Raw genomic sequence first — 399 nt, forward strand, 5'->3', positions numbered from 1 at the left:
GTGCCCCCTCTGGGCCCTCCTGACCCCGCCGCCTCCCGCTTCCCCCCAAGGACCTAAAGGAGAAGAAGGAGGTTGTGGAAGAGGCGGAGAACGGAAGAGACGCCCCTGCTAATGGGAACGCTGTGAGTGTCCCCGCCTCCCGCCCGGTGTCTCTGACTCAGCCCCGGCCCGGCCCGGCGTCAGTGTTTCCGTGGGAACGGGGAGGGCCGGGGCTGAGCGCAGCGTGTTCTGTCGCAGAACGAGGAGAACGGCGAGCAGGAGGCAGACAACGAGGTAGACGAGGAGGAGGAGGAAGGCGGGGAGGAAGAGGAGGAGGAGGAGGAAGGTGACGGTGAGTAGCGCGCCCCGCTCCGCTCCTGGCTGCCGCGCGGGCGCCCCCCTCCTGGCCGCCTTGGGTAG

The 399-nt window shown here is 69.2% G+C and overlaps 1 protein-coding gene across 1 annotated transcript in view; it reads left to right on the top strand.

The window, feature by feature from the left end:
• Ptma (prothymosin alpha) overlaps positions 1–354 on the top strand; it is a 5872-nt gene extending 5518 nt beyond the window's left edge. Inside the window, exons 5-6 of the mRNA XM_033763989.1 lie at positions 51–122; positions 238–354. Of these exons, the coding sequence (XP_033619880.1) occupies positions 51–122; positions 238–339 (174 nt within the window). The 3' untranslated portion in view covers positions 340–354. The remainder of the gene's footprint in view (positions 1–50; positions 123–237) is intronic.
• Positions 355–399: the final 45 nt, after the last annotated feature.

This window comes from Fukomys damarensis, unplaced genomic scaffold, assembly GCF_012274545.1.
Source record: "Fukomys damarensis isolate Sample0158 unplaced genomic scaffold, DMR_v1.0_HiC HiC_scaffold_16, whole genome shotgun sequence".
Lineage (NCBI taxonomy): Eukaryota > Metazoa > Chordata > Mammalia > Rodentia > Bathyergidae > Fukomys > Fukomys damarensis.